Consider the following 14,062-nt stretch of genomic DNA (forward strand, 5'->3'; position numbering starts at 1 on the left):
ATGAAATCATAGGTTAAAAACTTTGGGACTGGGAATATGATGGAACTCGGGAGACTGCTCTGTGATCAAGCTTTTGTCTAGAGCAGCCTCTTACATTGGATAATCCATGAGAAGTTCAATCTTGCAATTATCTTGCCCATCACAATGCTTAAGGAATTCATTGCTGGTCAAATGTTTGTTGGTTTCATTTTTTTAAACAGGCTCATTTGTACACTTCAGGGAAAAGCCTTACCCCATTTTCATCTGTGATACTAGCAGTCAGTGCTACTGAGAAAGCAAACTGTGCTTTCATTAAAACTGAATGTGTGCATAAGAACTTAAGTCTTAACATTTGTTTTTATTAAAAGCCTCACTGGTGATTTCATTTCACTGTTTCTACTCAAGATCTTATGGATATAAGAGAGAAATGCTGTCACCAAAGACAGGTGACCTTCTGAAGACTGCTATGATAACAGTGACCTTTCTCACTCCCCACCTTTGATTAAAGCTGACATTCTTTTGATGTGTTTTCTATGAGAAGCATTAGATGTGCCAGGTTGTCTCTCAAACAGAAAAAACATTTTCTTTGCATTTTCCCATGAGTGTGTCCTAACAAGCAAGCTCATCACAAAGAGGTCTCATGTACACACTGTATGGCATGAGAGGAAGTCTGAAAATGGGGTTTCTAGGGCTCACAGGGAGCATGTTTTTTGTGGCCCCAGGAAAATAAAAAGTTAAAGTTAATAGAGAGTTTTTATACTATTTCATTAACCAAGTTCACTGTTTTCACTTGCAGCCACAGTATCATCCTAATATACATCCTGCTCAGCCACACTGGCATCCACACACACCTGTGAATGTAAGGTAAGCAGTCTTCACTTCATGACAAAGATGATTACTTGTATCTTTATATTAATCTGTTGGCATGAAGCTTTGGTGGAATGAATCATTATGCAGAATCATTATTAAATCATTTCAATTTAGATTTTGCTTTGGAATGTCCTAATCTCCTTGATGAAATCTTTTTCAGGTTGATTTTTAAATCAGAATTTGAAATACAACTCTAGTGCACTTCTGTAGGGAGGATATTGACTGGAAAGATGCTCAGTAGCTTCAGTAACTCTAATTGCACTTTGATTAGTATTTAATCTCCTGAGACAAAAAAGAAACTCGTTTTAAGGTAAAGTTGAGTTATGAGAGAACAGATTCTTGCATTGTGGCACTTTTTTAATCTTTTGCAGAAATGTATATGGAAAACACATGTGGAACAATGTATCAGTCACTTTACAGAGAATTAGTATTAATGAAATAAGAACATTGAGTTTTTAAGAACTGTTTCACCAAAATATTCCTATGTGTGCTATTGTGCTATCATCTCACATACTTTTTTATTTTGTAACTAGTAATGAGAGGAATTTTATAAGAAATTCAGTCTGTTCAAGCCAGCATGGTGCAGTGCATGGTGGAGGCACACATCTGCTGGTAGATAAGTTGTTGTGAATGTGATAAAAACAAGCTGCTGTTTTATCCTTAAAAAAAATAACCTTTTTAAGTGATGCATTTTTTTAGACAAATAATTACTGTCTTGACTGAAAAAATACCTAATCTTCATTAACATTCATCTTACATTTTTATCTCTATATTCTTACATCAAGATAGATAGACTTCATTCTTAGTGTAGGCAGGCTCTGGAGACAAAGCTGAGCTTAAAGGGAATGAAAAGACAGTTTGCTTCGAAATTGAGTCTGGGAGTGTTGAAAAAAGTAAATATGTTATTCGAAATGCTTATGAGGCAGAGAAGCAGACATTTTCATTATCATCTCAAAATTCCTAGCATACAGCAGTAAAGCAATTATTTACTTTATGCTAGAAACAGAAGACTTCAGATTTGGGTAATCAATTTTACCTATATTTAATGTTCAAGATTCTTCCTGGTTTTAGGATTTACTTATACATTTTCTGGTGTATCATTTAAAAGATACGAGATCACATTGCAAAAGAATAATTGCCAGGGATGTTGATAATTTTAGAAATCATTTAATGTTTTGCGGAATTTTTTTCTGAAGATTTCTCATTATACTAGTCTGTAACTATTTTAAAGCCAAATAGTTCACCCTGGAGCAGAGTGATACTGAAATAAGCACAATGGTGTATTGTAGTGTGTAGAGACAACCTCCCCCTTCAGCCCCTCTCCACTGCCTGGGCAAAGATTAGGGTCACTGAAATATGAACAATGGCTTTTTTATAGCTAGGCTTGTGAGTCTAAAAACCATACTTAAAAGCTCAGTCGTGCAAGCTTGGTAGAAAAGGTGCTCAGAATTTTTGTTCCAGTCAGGTAGAAGCATTTAAATGTGTGATTAAAGCGAAAGCTTCAAGGTTTTCTAACTTGGAGTCAGAGTGGAAGAGTTTGATGCTTAACATCTTGGATGGCTTGATTTGAGAAAGCTTAATCCACCCAACTATGAACTTCAGCTCAAATCACAGATGCATGAAATTCTCCCTGCAGGGCATCCCAGCCTAGAATGGGCCAAGAGCTGAAATGAAACTACCTGTGCAATACATGTTCTATGTGGGGTTTTTTTTGAAATAATTTGTGAAATAATATGTGGAAATGTGTCTCAGTCTTCTTAGTAAAATCACTTCAGTGCAATCATTTGTTTGCAGTTAACTTAATGTTCAATATCTCCAAAAGAAGGTAAAATCTAAACCTGTCTGTATTTCTGATAGCACAAACACCAAAAAAACCCAACAAAAAATAAGAAGTGCAATTTCAGTTTGGTAATATGGGAATCTTAAATACTATGGTTTCCTGCATACAGTTCAAAATGTTTCATTATTTATTTATTTATAAACTAGATTGATTTATTTGTATCTCTCTTTCTCTCTCTCTCACACACACACAGCCCAGTGATTCAGGAGACACTCTTGGAGCAGTTGAGGTTAATATCTCCAAGCAGCAATAGGTAATGAACAAATAAGGCAAAAAAATATTTCCTCATAATACTTCTGGAAGTTTCACTACATAGTCACAGGGAAATAAATACCTGTATTAGCTATAGGCTCATCTTAACTTCACCTTAACAAAATGCAACTGTGTCATTTGTAGGCTGCTCCAGTGTAATTAACTGCACCAGCCCTGAACAAAGAGCAATTTTAATTTTTAATAGGATTGCCTTTCTTAATTTTTTAAGGCCTTAGGGAGGTATTTTCATGAGCTCAACTTTTTCCCTTGTATGATGTATTTTACGTGTTTGTTGTACACAGTTTTCCTGTAGCCTCCTCCTCGCTCCCCACCATCCCTCTGTGATTCAGGAGCATTGATTTTCTTTAACACTTGAAAACACAGAGGGTTTTTAATGACTGAGCTCTGCTTCAAAGCCTTTTGAAATCAGCTAAAAGATTCCCAGTAGCTTCAGTGGCTTCTGCATAAGACCTATAGGTCTGTTGCCATTTCCTTCCCCTACTGATAGCTGCCCATCACAGGGAATGCATGCTTAGCACTTGCTGGATGAACTCATGTTACTGTGTAGTGCTCATAAGTTTACTTCCATCTCTCACTAACCAATAACTGTGCAAATGGTACAGGCCACCCTATCATGATGACAGGCCATATTGGAAACCCCCCACAAGTGGAGAGGACAGCAATTTACGATATATCCAAGAACAGAACCAGAAGAATTTAGGAGGAGTCCAGAGTGTGGTGTACCAAGATAAACTCATGACGACTCTCTGAGAACCAGTCATCTTCATTTCATCTGCCATCTTAGACGATCATTGCATTCCATGGTCCTTGTCTGTCTGCAGTACGTTCAGCGTGTATTGTGCATAACGTGTGTGTCTTTGTATGTACATCCATCCTTGTTGAGTGTTCATGGACATTCTTGGAAAAATTATTTTCCATATCTTTGTAAAAAAATCTTGAAAAACCTTTTGTGAAAGCTGGTAAGAATTTTCAGTGCCCCAAGACCAGAAATATTTCTGGGGATTTACGTTCTACCATACTTTGGAGTCTGTGACCCTCTGCCTGCTGTTGAAGATCAGCCATTTGTGCCTTAGGTCTTCTAATTGCCTTGTTTCTTTCGAGTCAAGTTAAGAGATGAAGTTGGAGAAACTTTGGTTTTTAGCTGATGTGCAAATAGGAGATTGGAGGGAGGAAAAAAAAACAGAATTCACACTGGCAAACAAAATGGCTTGTGGACCACCAACAAAGGGAGCCTACTGAATTAGTCATAGGTTTGAGTGTAATTTGTTTTTAATGTTTGTGTTCTGCAGCAAAAACAGAGGTGCTTGCCTAACTTTGAAAACAAGTGTAGGCAAAGAACACTGTAATAAACTTCGTGGAGTACATGTATTCCTCTTGACATACTGATTATATTGATGGCATCCCCCAAAACCATACCTGCTGCTATAAAGGCAAGAATGGTAAAAATGAATCCTTGCTAAAAGGGTGCTGCTGTCTTCTTATTTTTAATGTGATTATGGAAGTGAACTATACAATCGCATGAAACTACCTACTGATAACTGTTCTCTGAGTGGATTCAGAAACACAGCTCATGATCAGTACACTGCACGATGAGGACAATCCTGTGAAATAGCTCTGTTTTTTTTAAGTTAGACATTTGCAAAGTTAAATTAATATTTTACAAACCTAGATGTTTAAATGGGCTTGGCTGATATTTTGATCACTTGCCGATTTATTATTTTTTTAAAGCTGGAAATCCTAGTGCCATCTTCATTCATACATTTGTTTCAATTAGGCCTTATGTCTGCAGTCTCTCTGAAGTTGTTTGAATGAATGAATTTTCATTTGGGATATTTTAAAAATGAAGTCGTTTCTAACTTGATTTTTATAAATACACATTTATAAATAGTTATAACGATGAATTTTTTCAGAGCAAATTTGATAGTGTATAACTTCTTGTGAAATATATTTGTTTACAAATGCTATCTTTTAATATTTGTTTTGATCTTTTCTGTATGTGCTAAGTACAAATAAAAATTTTCAATCTTCTTATTCTGGTTATGATGCATTTTTTATTTTTGGAAGGCTTTGGGGGAGGGTGGATAGATATGATACACCTTCTACCTGTTTTGCCTTGGAATTAATTACTAATGCTGTGCTGGATCAACATTTTCAGTGCAATCTGTAGAAGGAGGAAAACAATAAAGCAATTGTGCACTGAGATGTGAAAATGCCAGAATAAGAGTAAGGTGGGTCATCACAGAGGCTGACCAGTTTCCCCAGGCTAGTCTTTCTCTATTTCAACTGCATTTTGTTTGAGAAAGGAAGAAAGGAAATCTTAGTTGTGTCCATTGGAACAAGAGCCTAGTTTAGGTGCTGCTCTTAGTGCCCTCCGGTTGAGGTTTTTTTTAATACTGACGTTAAAGTGTTGTTGCTTCATGATTCACACACCTACATTCATAATGTAGCATGGTTCTTGTTGTACAACTTCACTGGCCCTTGTGTGGTTTGTAGTCAGTGTTCTTTCTCATCACCTGTTGTTACCTGTGGTTTGGTTTATTGCTGAAGGTGCACCAAATGAGGGATCTCCCTGACAGGTGGCAAGAAAAAGACAGCACAAGGCTTAACTGGGCCTTACGAGTTAAAATGTCTCATGTAGGAGGTCTGTGCACGGGTGAAGAACAGCCTGTTGGACTTGTGTGTTCTGCAGCTGGTTGCATGCCACCTCAGGGGGAGCGCTTGTCACTCTGCTTCTCTGGAGAAGCAGCTCATACACTCTGCACTCCCCTTTTTCATCTCCCGTCTTCCTTGCTGTCTGCAGGTATCTGTACCAGCAAAGTCACCAAACAATCAGATACGTAAGAGATCAACTGCTCTGTCTTTCCTTCCTCTAGTCTTAGTTGGCTTCTTGTAGTACATGGTCTGGCCTAGAGTTGGGAAGAGAAAGCATTTCTACTTGTTTCCTTTTTTGACCCCGGCACTGCTCTGACTGACCTGTGCACCTCAACGAAGATGGACTCGAGTGCCCCTGCATTGAACTAGGTAGTACAATAAGTTGCTGTAAAATGAAAAGCACTTCCCCCCCATGCCCAAAATTAGCACACTTGTGTAGTGTAGATTTGTAACAAGTGACTGATACAAGCCTTGTAATGTTAGGAATACAATTTCTTGTTTGAAGCAACACAAAACACTGCAAGTGAAAACCAAATTATGTGGGGAGAGAGGAGGAAGGTGGAAAATGTTTGGTTAACTGAGTTGTTAAATGTAGTAGCACCTTTTGTTTAAAAATAAATTAATGGGAAAGTTCTGGTGATATAAACCAATACTACATCCTAGATCCATGCTGCTACAGGAAGCCACTGGTAGTTTATAGATGCACAAACTCAATACAGGGCCTTGATAGCCCTGGTATGTGTTTATACATTGTGTTGGATTATTTTAACTAAGACTTCCTCATGGGGAAGTGATACATGATTTTTACCAAAAGGTGTGTTATACAATCATTCTAGGTACAGAGAAAACAACACATTTTGAGTGTGTTCTAAATATACAGGGAAGTTGTTCAAAAACAACCCTTGAAAACTGCCCAGGGAGGTGCCACCTTCTGAATCCAAATGAAACATGTTCTCAGAGTACTTGTTGAAATCTGTGTGCTTTTCCCCACCCTGTTCTGATTAATTGTGCAAGCCTAAAATCTTCTTTTTACATCTCCAGCATACACTTAGAAACTCTTCTGAAGTCTGGTTACAGGTGGTAAATACCATCCTCGTGTCAATCTGGGGGGAGGCAGGGGGCCATGTATGTGAGTGTGCAGCACCAGGCATCTGAGAAGTGACACTGACCAAAAGACCAGCTTGTAATCAGCTGCTTTCTTCCACACACTGAAGAATTGCTTGCTAGATTGGCCGAGGGTACCTTCTGATCATCTCTCTGCATACCTTCCTCCCACTTTTGATAAAGTTGGAAACCCAGTTCTGCCCCAGCAGAGCACAGGCCTGGCTTTCCGCTCTTTGTATTCGGATTTGCAGGGGAGTTACTTTTGCCCTGTAATAACTCTGTAATCTTGTGTCCTCTACCCCCAGGAAGTGGTGGGGGAATCAAAAAGCGGTTGATACAACACCTGTAACTTGAGCTGAAACACGTTGCTCTTCAGCCCCAGCCAGGCCCTGGCGTGTAAAGTAATGACTAATATTAAATACTGAAATATGATGCTGAAATACAATGCTGAAAGTCTTGGCAACTTTTGGTAAATTGTTTTAGTGTGGGCTTTTTCTTTAAACTTTCGTTTGTATCTCTTTTCCTCTAGCTGATGTGAGTCACAGGGAAAGTGAACAAAAGGAACCAGTTTTATAATGCGTTTCCAAAGCTGGCAGTCAGGGGTTTGCACACTTGAGGGAAAGAATTGACAAGTCCTCCGACTGAAGCCATGTGCAAATTCACCCAAAGGAGGATTGCTTTCTCACATGGTGGATGGGAACAAAGCATGTGTTGTGACCTTCTGATGTAAAATGTTGCTTTTCCTTCCTTCTGGATGAGTGTTACAGAAGATGTTTCTTCAGCCTGATGAGAAAGAGAGAGTGTTAGAGCTTGCAGAAAAATTTGGAAATGGAACTTCAGCTGCTGGCAAGGAATGAGCTGTGGAATGTCTAAATCAGGGGAAAAAAAAAATCGAGTATATAATTTGCTTGTTAGGCATCCTAGTTGGCTAGATGGAGCCCTCTGAGGAGGAGGAGGAAGACGGTTCAGTGCCACAATCATCTCTTTTCAGAGGAGGTTTTCTGACAATTGTTCCAGTTTGTGTACCAAGCAGGCAGGCTACTACTACCTAGCTCAAAGGAGAGAAGTTTCACTGCTCATCCATCCAACCTGACGCATCCAACCAGACCCCTGGAAAGACTGTTGGTGATGAGGGGTTTTCTTTCCTCTTATGCTGCAAAGGAGAACCAAGGAAAGCAGACTTGTAGGGGAACACTGGCATTGCAGCATTGCTAATGGTAGCCAAAGAGATTGTTAGAGCCAGAGCCGCTACAGACCAACTGGTATTAATGAACATAAAATAGGAACTCTCATTTTTAAAAAATTTACCTCAGACTGTGTGTGTTGCACTTTGTAAAGTGACTGATCCACTAGCTCCTTTTGTTGACTGTGCTAGCCAAGAGTCATCTTTGGGAGCCAGCTTGAACTCACTCTGCTAGTCAAGGCTCTACACCCGCTAACCAAACTTGTGCTACAGTGCGACAATCAAAATTTCAAAACATCTCAGAATAAGTACTATTTCCTACTTTCCAGTCAAACTGCAAATGCTTGCAAGAACACTTTTAGGCATGCCCCCAAGTTTTAAGTGTTGAAGGACCTACAGGAAAATCAGCCCTCCTTTCTCAGTAGGCACCAGACACGTAGGAAGGTGCAGCTTTTGGACAAAAACAATACTAGTCAAAGTAGATAAGAAAAAACCTAATTAAAAGGGACAGACCACACCTTTCTCTCTGTCTCTTGCATTGCAAGAGTACATTGCAAAGCACTAGATGATAATGATGAAGACCTTGTTCAACTTCCCTTGTTTTTCATGTACTGTTGTACCTTGAAATGACTACCCAAACAGGCTTCCTTTCTGAGTGCGTGTGCTGTTGCTCTTGATGCAGCTGTGTCATAAAAAACAGATAAAAACTTGCTTCAGCTGGAGTTCCTCCCTCAATATGAGTCACTTTCCAGTAATAAAGCTTCTGTAGACTAAATGCTGCTCTCAGCTACTTACTAATGACTGCTTCATGACTATCCTTTAAAGTAAAACAATTTATTTTCAAACAGTTGGTTTCACAAGCAGTAATCTGAATTTAAAGTTCGTATACCAAGCCTTTCTGTGCACTGTCCACTGCACACATTTGTAGGCCACTACAGAACATGCAAACATGTCTGGAATTATTTGCATATTGCATTTAATTTTGGCATGTAGTAATCTCCCAGTTTGAACTGGATGAAAGGATAATGTTTAAAAAAATACAGTATCTGCCATCCAGTTTTGCTTAAGATGGTGATTTTTTTCCCAGATAGAATCTTGGCAGGCTTGGCACAAAGGGAAGATTGGTGGAGATGGGAAGTTCCATCAGCTTGCTGGCTTAGACCCAGTGTTCCTTCTTCATTTTGTGTTTCTGGTATAATGGCTCTCTCTGACTCTGAGACTCCTTTCGGTTTGCTGGTGTCTTATCTCCTGTGATCTGTTGCGTGTGTCTTTTCAAAAGAAAACAATTTTGTTTTCTTTCTGGGAGAAGGAACATTCACAATGCTTTCAGTTGTTATACCTTCTGAGAACTGAGGAATCTCCCAATTTAAAAATAAGATAAATGTTGAGCTAAGGCTATTGGAGAAGTGTTGGACACGCCCTTTGGGCTCTGTTTTCAAATTGCCGCTACAATTACATTTCCACTTCTGACATTTTTGGACTTCTTATCTTCGAAGTTTGTTATATGCTTGTTTTTTTATTTTTCCATTTCCTTTTCCTAGTTGCAGTATGATCTTTAGCTTTAAACTATCACACAGTTGAACCTGCAGCTGATCATATCAAGTATAAAGATGAATTGAGGAAGAACAGATATTTCAATTAGGAACAGTTAAGAAAACTGGTAGTTCCTGGCTTAGTGGTGTTGTATGTTGAAAGATTATACAAAATGGTAATTTTTATCCTAAATGAGAAATGAAAAACAACCTTTACTCCCTGTATCCTGAAGAAAATAAAAGAAGTAGCCACACCTAATTAATAGTAGGAAGTACTGGTCTAATGCAATTTAAACCCCGGATGATAAGCTGCTGTAATTACAGTTGCAATGCTTTGCCTGCCATTAGCAATTTCTGCAACTTTGAGAAGCCTGGAGAAGCAGAAATACAAAACATTAGCGTGTACTCTCTAAATTGTATAATACCATAGCAATGAACTCGGTTGCTAAACAGATCACGAAGTAGCTGTGTTTGTTTTCCTCTTGGGGGGCCCAGGCCCCTGAATTGTGAGAACTTGTTGCCAGGCAGTAGGGGCCATCTTGGTGTTCTGAGCTGAGCCTTTCTCATCATTAGGAGTGTAGGAGTCAGATAGGAAAGAAGGAAGAGCTCAGACAAAAAAAAAAATACTATCTATCTATCTATCTATCTATCTATCTATCTATCTATCTATCTATCTATCTATGTATCTGGACCTGGGAATGCTCAAGTAGAGGGTTTAGGAGAAGCAGGGTTTTACAATGGAACATAAAATGGGAGGAACTGGAAAAGAAAAGCAGTGAAGTCTGCTAGAGACTGTGGAGAGGGAGAAGAGGAATGAAAAAGGCAAGGGAGCTTTGAGACTTCAGCATCTGTGTCTTCAGCACCTGGAGCTCACAGAATCTATAAGCAAGGCTGATTTGAAGCCAGATTTCAGAACTTTAGTGTAAAACTGTGTGCTGCTTCTATATCAAAATGTTGAGCCCAGCGGGGTTCCATTTGTTGTAACTCATTTTCAGATTCTACTGTTGTATTTTAACGTGTCTCTCATTCCCATTTCTGACTTAAAAAACAAGTCTGAAAATTGCTTTTAAGGCAAAATTAACAGTTTGTTTCTGTAATTCAGAGCTGCTGCCCAAGTGTTGCAGTGACAGATTGTAAGTTTGTAAATAAGAAAGACTTTACTGTGCTGAGTGATTGATTTGATGTTACTTTTACCTGTTAATACTTGTTAATACTGTCTTCTGAGCAACTAAGTGAAATATTCTCTTCTGCCTTGATAGTTACTATTTGCTGTACACTGGACTTGTTACTGGTAACATGTTAAAAGGGCAACCTGTAAGCTAAACAGAAATAATTTCTGTGACAATGGTGTCAGGTATGTTCACACTGGGCTTTAAAGCTAGGGCAAGTTACTGAAAATTCAGAAGACTCTACAACTACCTGGAAGGAGGTTGTGGTGAGGAAGGTGTCAGCCTTCTCTCCCTAGTGACCAGCAATAGGACAAGAGGAAATGGGGTCAAGTTGTGCCAGGGGAGGTTCAGATTGGATGTTAGGAAAAATGTCTTCAGAGAAAGGGTGGTGAGGCATTATAGCAGGCTGCCCAGGGAGGTGGTGGAGGCACCATCCCTGGAGATGTTCAAAAAAGGGGTAGACATAGTGTTTCATAAGATGGTTTAGAAGTTAGGGGTTGTAGGGTGGATGGTCGGACTTGATGATCTTGAAGGTCTTTTCCAACCTTGATGATCGTATGATTCTGTATTTCTTTGTAGGGCATTAGCAACATTGAGAATCTGAATATTATAGTTGCATGAAACGTCTACATTTTTATTAAATTCTTTACAAAACACAAGTTGCTTTCAAGGAATTTCAGGTTTTTAGGAACAGAGAGAGAAAGGAGATTTTGTAAGATGGGAACATATTGCTAAGGGAAACCAAATCCGGTGGATTGCCTTTAAGGCTAAAGTGATTTCACCTTCCTAATCTGGTAGGTTTGAGATTGCTGTAATTCCAGGTTTCTGAGCCCAACCTGTAGAGATGCTGAGCCTGTATTCCAGAGATGTAAATACACATAGATCCCATATTCAGCCAGCCATGCAGAGCAAAAGAGGTGGAAAGCAGTGCCTTTACCAGCACTTGCTGACACAGGCAGTAGTGCACAAACATGGTGCAGCACAGAGAACTCAATTCTATATGCATACACCCCCACAGAAAGCAGGACTACAGCTAAGAAGATGGCCTAGACTGCAGTGATCAGGGCTTGACCAGCCAAGCATACTGACCTGTCGGTGTGCCTGGCCGGCTCATGGAGGTGTATTCCAGTGAGGGAAGAATGCAAGACAATCAATATGATTGATAGAGCAAACTCCAACTTTATTAGAAATTACAGGCACTTATATACCCTTAGCCCAGATTTTACATGTCCAGGGTTGCACTTATGATTGGTCAGTTGTACTAGAGCCTGCCACGGTCTGAACAGTGACTGGCTCCTTGGCCCAGGCTCAATTAGGACTCTCCACCCCATCTCCTCCTCTGGCACATTCGGATGTTTACTTCATTAGCTCACTTTTTATCAACTGGTTCTCATGAGAGAGTCCTTGGTCGTCGAGGCCCAGGTGTTCTATCAGTAAAAACAGGATTGCTCACATATCTGTTGTTTATTAAAACAGCCTGCAACACTGACCAGCAGCTTGCTTCATGTGGCTGCTCCCTTTTCTCCCTCTCCTCTCCAATGTCCCATGCTTCTTCCCTGGTGCATGCAGATTGTCCCATTCCCTTCCCTTGTCTCCTCTCAGTTACCCCTGATTTTCCCTTGCATTGCTCCCAGTTTTGCTAAGTCCATACTCAGATTTCCCAAGGCTACCTAGGTAGTTTGGACCTTAGATAGTATTACTGATAAGGTTTCCTAGGCAGTGCTGGCCTTGCAGGGTTGTTCTGATCAAGAAGTTCCTGATAGTCCCCTTCAGTGCTCTGTGAAGTTTAGCCATTTCGCATGCATTTCCCTTAGCTACCTGTAAAATCCAGCAATCCTTCAGGGCACACTGTAACATGTTAGCTGCTTACGCTTTCATCTGTCATGTCCAGCGATTTCTTCTGTCGCATTCCATGGCTTCTCATGTTCTCTGTTAGCCAAGTCTCAGGCCTGTCCCTGCCTACCTGTCTCCATGCTTTTGCAGGTATGTGATACTGAGGAAGGGAGGGAAAGACAGGCATGTGCTTAGCTTGGAGGACCTGAGTTATTTATTAGGTTGCGTGGTGGAAAAGGCTGTAGCATGGGTTAGCAACCCGAGATCAGCTGCAGGGATATCTTGGAGATGTCAAGAGGGATGTTCCTCTCCTGGTTTTGCTTCTGTTTTGACCTGAGTTAGCTTGCTCGAATTAGCCACCCCATGTTGTTTTACTTCCCCAGGCCAGGCATACATTGTCTGCCTGTTACTGAAAGGGGAAGACAACATTGAGTTGGGGGAGGATTTCATCTGTCTTAGATAATTTTGCGTCTGCTTTTCAGAGTTTTTCTCATCTGCAAGGACATCTGGGACATGAATTTTTTTGACAGGTGATTAAATACCATTAGCTATTGTTATCATTAATTAAAAACATTTGTAAAAGAAAAGCAAGTTGAGTTCCCCAGTGGGCATATTTTGCATGACAGTTTTGAAAGGCAGTATTTTTTTTAATGATCTTTATGTAGATAAGGTGAAATCTGTGAGGACATTGGCTTTGTCGATTTGAGATTTGTTTCTTGGTATTTTATTAGAACATGCTTTGCCGCAGGCTCTGTTCTTGTGGAGAATTTCAGATTGCTCCTGCTTCAAAACTTAGTTCAGCATCTTTTAATGCAGGAAGCTGCTACACACACTTTCATCTCCTACAGGAGAAATTCTCCCCACTCTGTCACCATTTCTGAACACCCACTTCCCCATCACCATTTTCTCCTTCCTTCCAAAGTTGGTTTGTCTGGCAGGGAGAAGGCTGCTGGCTGCCCACTCAAAGTCTTTTGCTTCAGTTCAATGGTTCTGACCATTAATTGATACTCAAGCAGCATAACACCTTTTTATCCCATTTCCTCTTCATTTCTGTCCACAGGGAAATTTCCAGAACATGCAAAATTCCTAGCCTCTCTGTGCCACTTTACATGCTCTAGCACCACAAGGGGTGTGTGAGATTCTAAAAGTGATTAAAGCTAGTTTAGCTAAAAATTCAGTTGGGTATATTTGGTGTTCGGGTTTGGGTTTTTTTTGCTTGCTTTGAAGGACAGAAAGGGAATAGCCCCAAAGTCTTCCTAGTTTTTGTTCTGGGGTTGTTTGTTGGGTTTTTTTTCCCAAAGGGAGAGACTAAGCCCAAAAAATGAATGTTTGGCTTAATGTAGCTGTTAAGTTTCATATCCGCAGCTGCCACACTGAAGCTTCATGCTCAGTGGCTGCTTTCATTAGACTTCTGAGAGTCTCCCCTCCATGCATACACATGAACACACATACATGTTAACAAATACTTTAATGGTTACACTGAGAGCCATTTGGGAGCACATCTAAAGCCTACTTTTATATTGGAGAAGGTCTTGCTACAATATGCTAATGGTTGAAATGTCTCCTACTAGGGAGTGAAGTGGTTGTGGGAGCCTCTCAACACATTCGGGACAAAGCCTGCAGTGTG

At 40.0% G+C, this 14,062-nt stretch overlaps 1 protein-coding gene across 1 annotated transcript in view; it reads left to right on the top strand.

Annotated features, from left to right (window-relative positions):
* Positions 1–14,062, top strand: part of FRRS1L (ferric-chelate reductase 1-like) — a 157,526-nt gene that overhangs the window by 31,472 nt on the left and 111,992 nt on the right. Inside the window, exon 12 of the mRNA XM_009996537.1 lies at positions 7,248–7,252. Coding sequence (XP_009994839.1) covers positions 7,248–7,252 — 5 coding nt within the window. The remainder of the gene's footprint in view (positions 1–7,247; positions 7,253–14,062) is intronic.

The sequence above is a fragment of the Chaetura pelagica genome, unplaced genomic scaffold (genome assembly GCF_000747805.2).
Source record: "Chaetura pelagica isolate M959 unplaced genomic scaffold, ChaPel_1.0 scaffold82, whole genome shotgun sequence".
Taxonomy (NCBI): Eukaryota; Metazoa; Chordata; class Aves; order Apodiformes; family Apodidae; genus Chaetura; species Chaetura pelagica.